Genomic DNA, 762 nt, shown 5'->3' with positions numbered 1-762 from the left:
GGAGGGCGACAGCCCCGGTGGCAGCAGCCACTGATGTCCCCAGCTCCCCAGCACGGGCACCTTGTGGTGTCTGTGGGATGTCCTTGTGTACCCCACCTTGGGGCTCTGCCCGGCTCAGGTGACAAGGACAGCTGGGGAAGGACATGCTTGTTGGTGTAACGCTGCCCCTTGGGTTCAGCCTTGCTTGGCCTTAATCCTCCTCAGCTCTGCCCCTCACAGCCCCTGGTGACCCTCTGAGCCTGCCCCCAGCCCCACGGGCACAGCAGGGAGGGCCAGGGCCTGGCAGCATCACCGGGGCACGAAGGACAGGGCTCCCCAGGCTCTGCCCTGCTCTGGGGATCGGTGGGGTGAGCCCAGATGTCCCCACTGCGTGCGGCCCAATCCCAAAGCCCGTTCTCGGTGCCGATGGACAGAGGGGATGTTTGGCATCACCCAGATTTCCCAGTTGCTGGCAGCCCATCGCCCTCCAGCGCAGCCGTGCGTGGGGGCTGCTCCCCTCCAAGGGCTCCCCGGGGGCTCCAAGCAGTGCAACGTCAGTGCAGGTTCAGCGTCTTCGTGTCCGAAATGTTTTCCCCTCTTGTACAATGTGTTGTCTGCACAGTGGATGCTCCCCACTAATAAATGTTTGCAGCTACCCCTGTCCTCCTCCAGCTCAGGGTTTCGGGGTACCCCTGAGCTCCCACGCGCTGTGGGCAGCCGGGAGAGGGGCTGCCAAGGGCAGGGCGGGCATTTGGGATGGGGTTGGCCCGTTCCGGCCCGGTG

At 65.0% G+C, this 762-nt stretch overlaps 1 protein-coding gene across 1 annotated transcript in view; it reads left to right on the top strand.

The window, feature by feature from the left end:
* LOC104507076 (cytochrome b561) overlaps window positions 1–34 on the top strand; it is a gene marked incomplete at its 5' end in the record, with an annotated part of 1,329 nt that extends 1,295 nt beyond the window's left edge. The window contains 1 exon segment of the mRNA XM_010148243.1: window positions 1–34. This exon segment is cut by the window's left edge and continues 12 nt beyond it. Coding sequence (XP_010146545.1) covers window positions 1–34 — 34 coding nt within the window.
* Window positions 35–762: the final 728 nt, after the last annotated feature.

The sequence above is a fragment of the Eurypyga helias genome, unplaced genomic scaffold (assembly GCF_000690775.1).
Source record: "Eurypyga helias isolate BGI_N326 unplaced genomic scaffold, ASM69077v1 scaffold29303, whole genome shotgun sequence".
In the NCBI taxonomy this organism is placed as follows: Eukaryota; Metazoa; Chordata; class Aves; order Eurypygiformes; family Eurypygidae; genus Eurypyga; species Eurypyga helias.
This window is presented reverse-complemented; position numbering and strand designations above follow the sequence as displayed.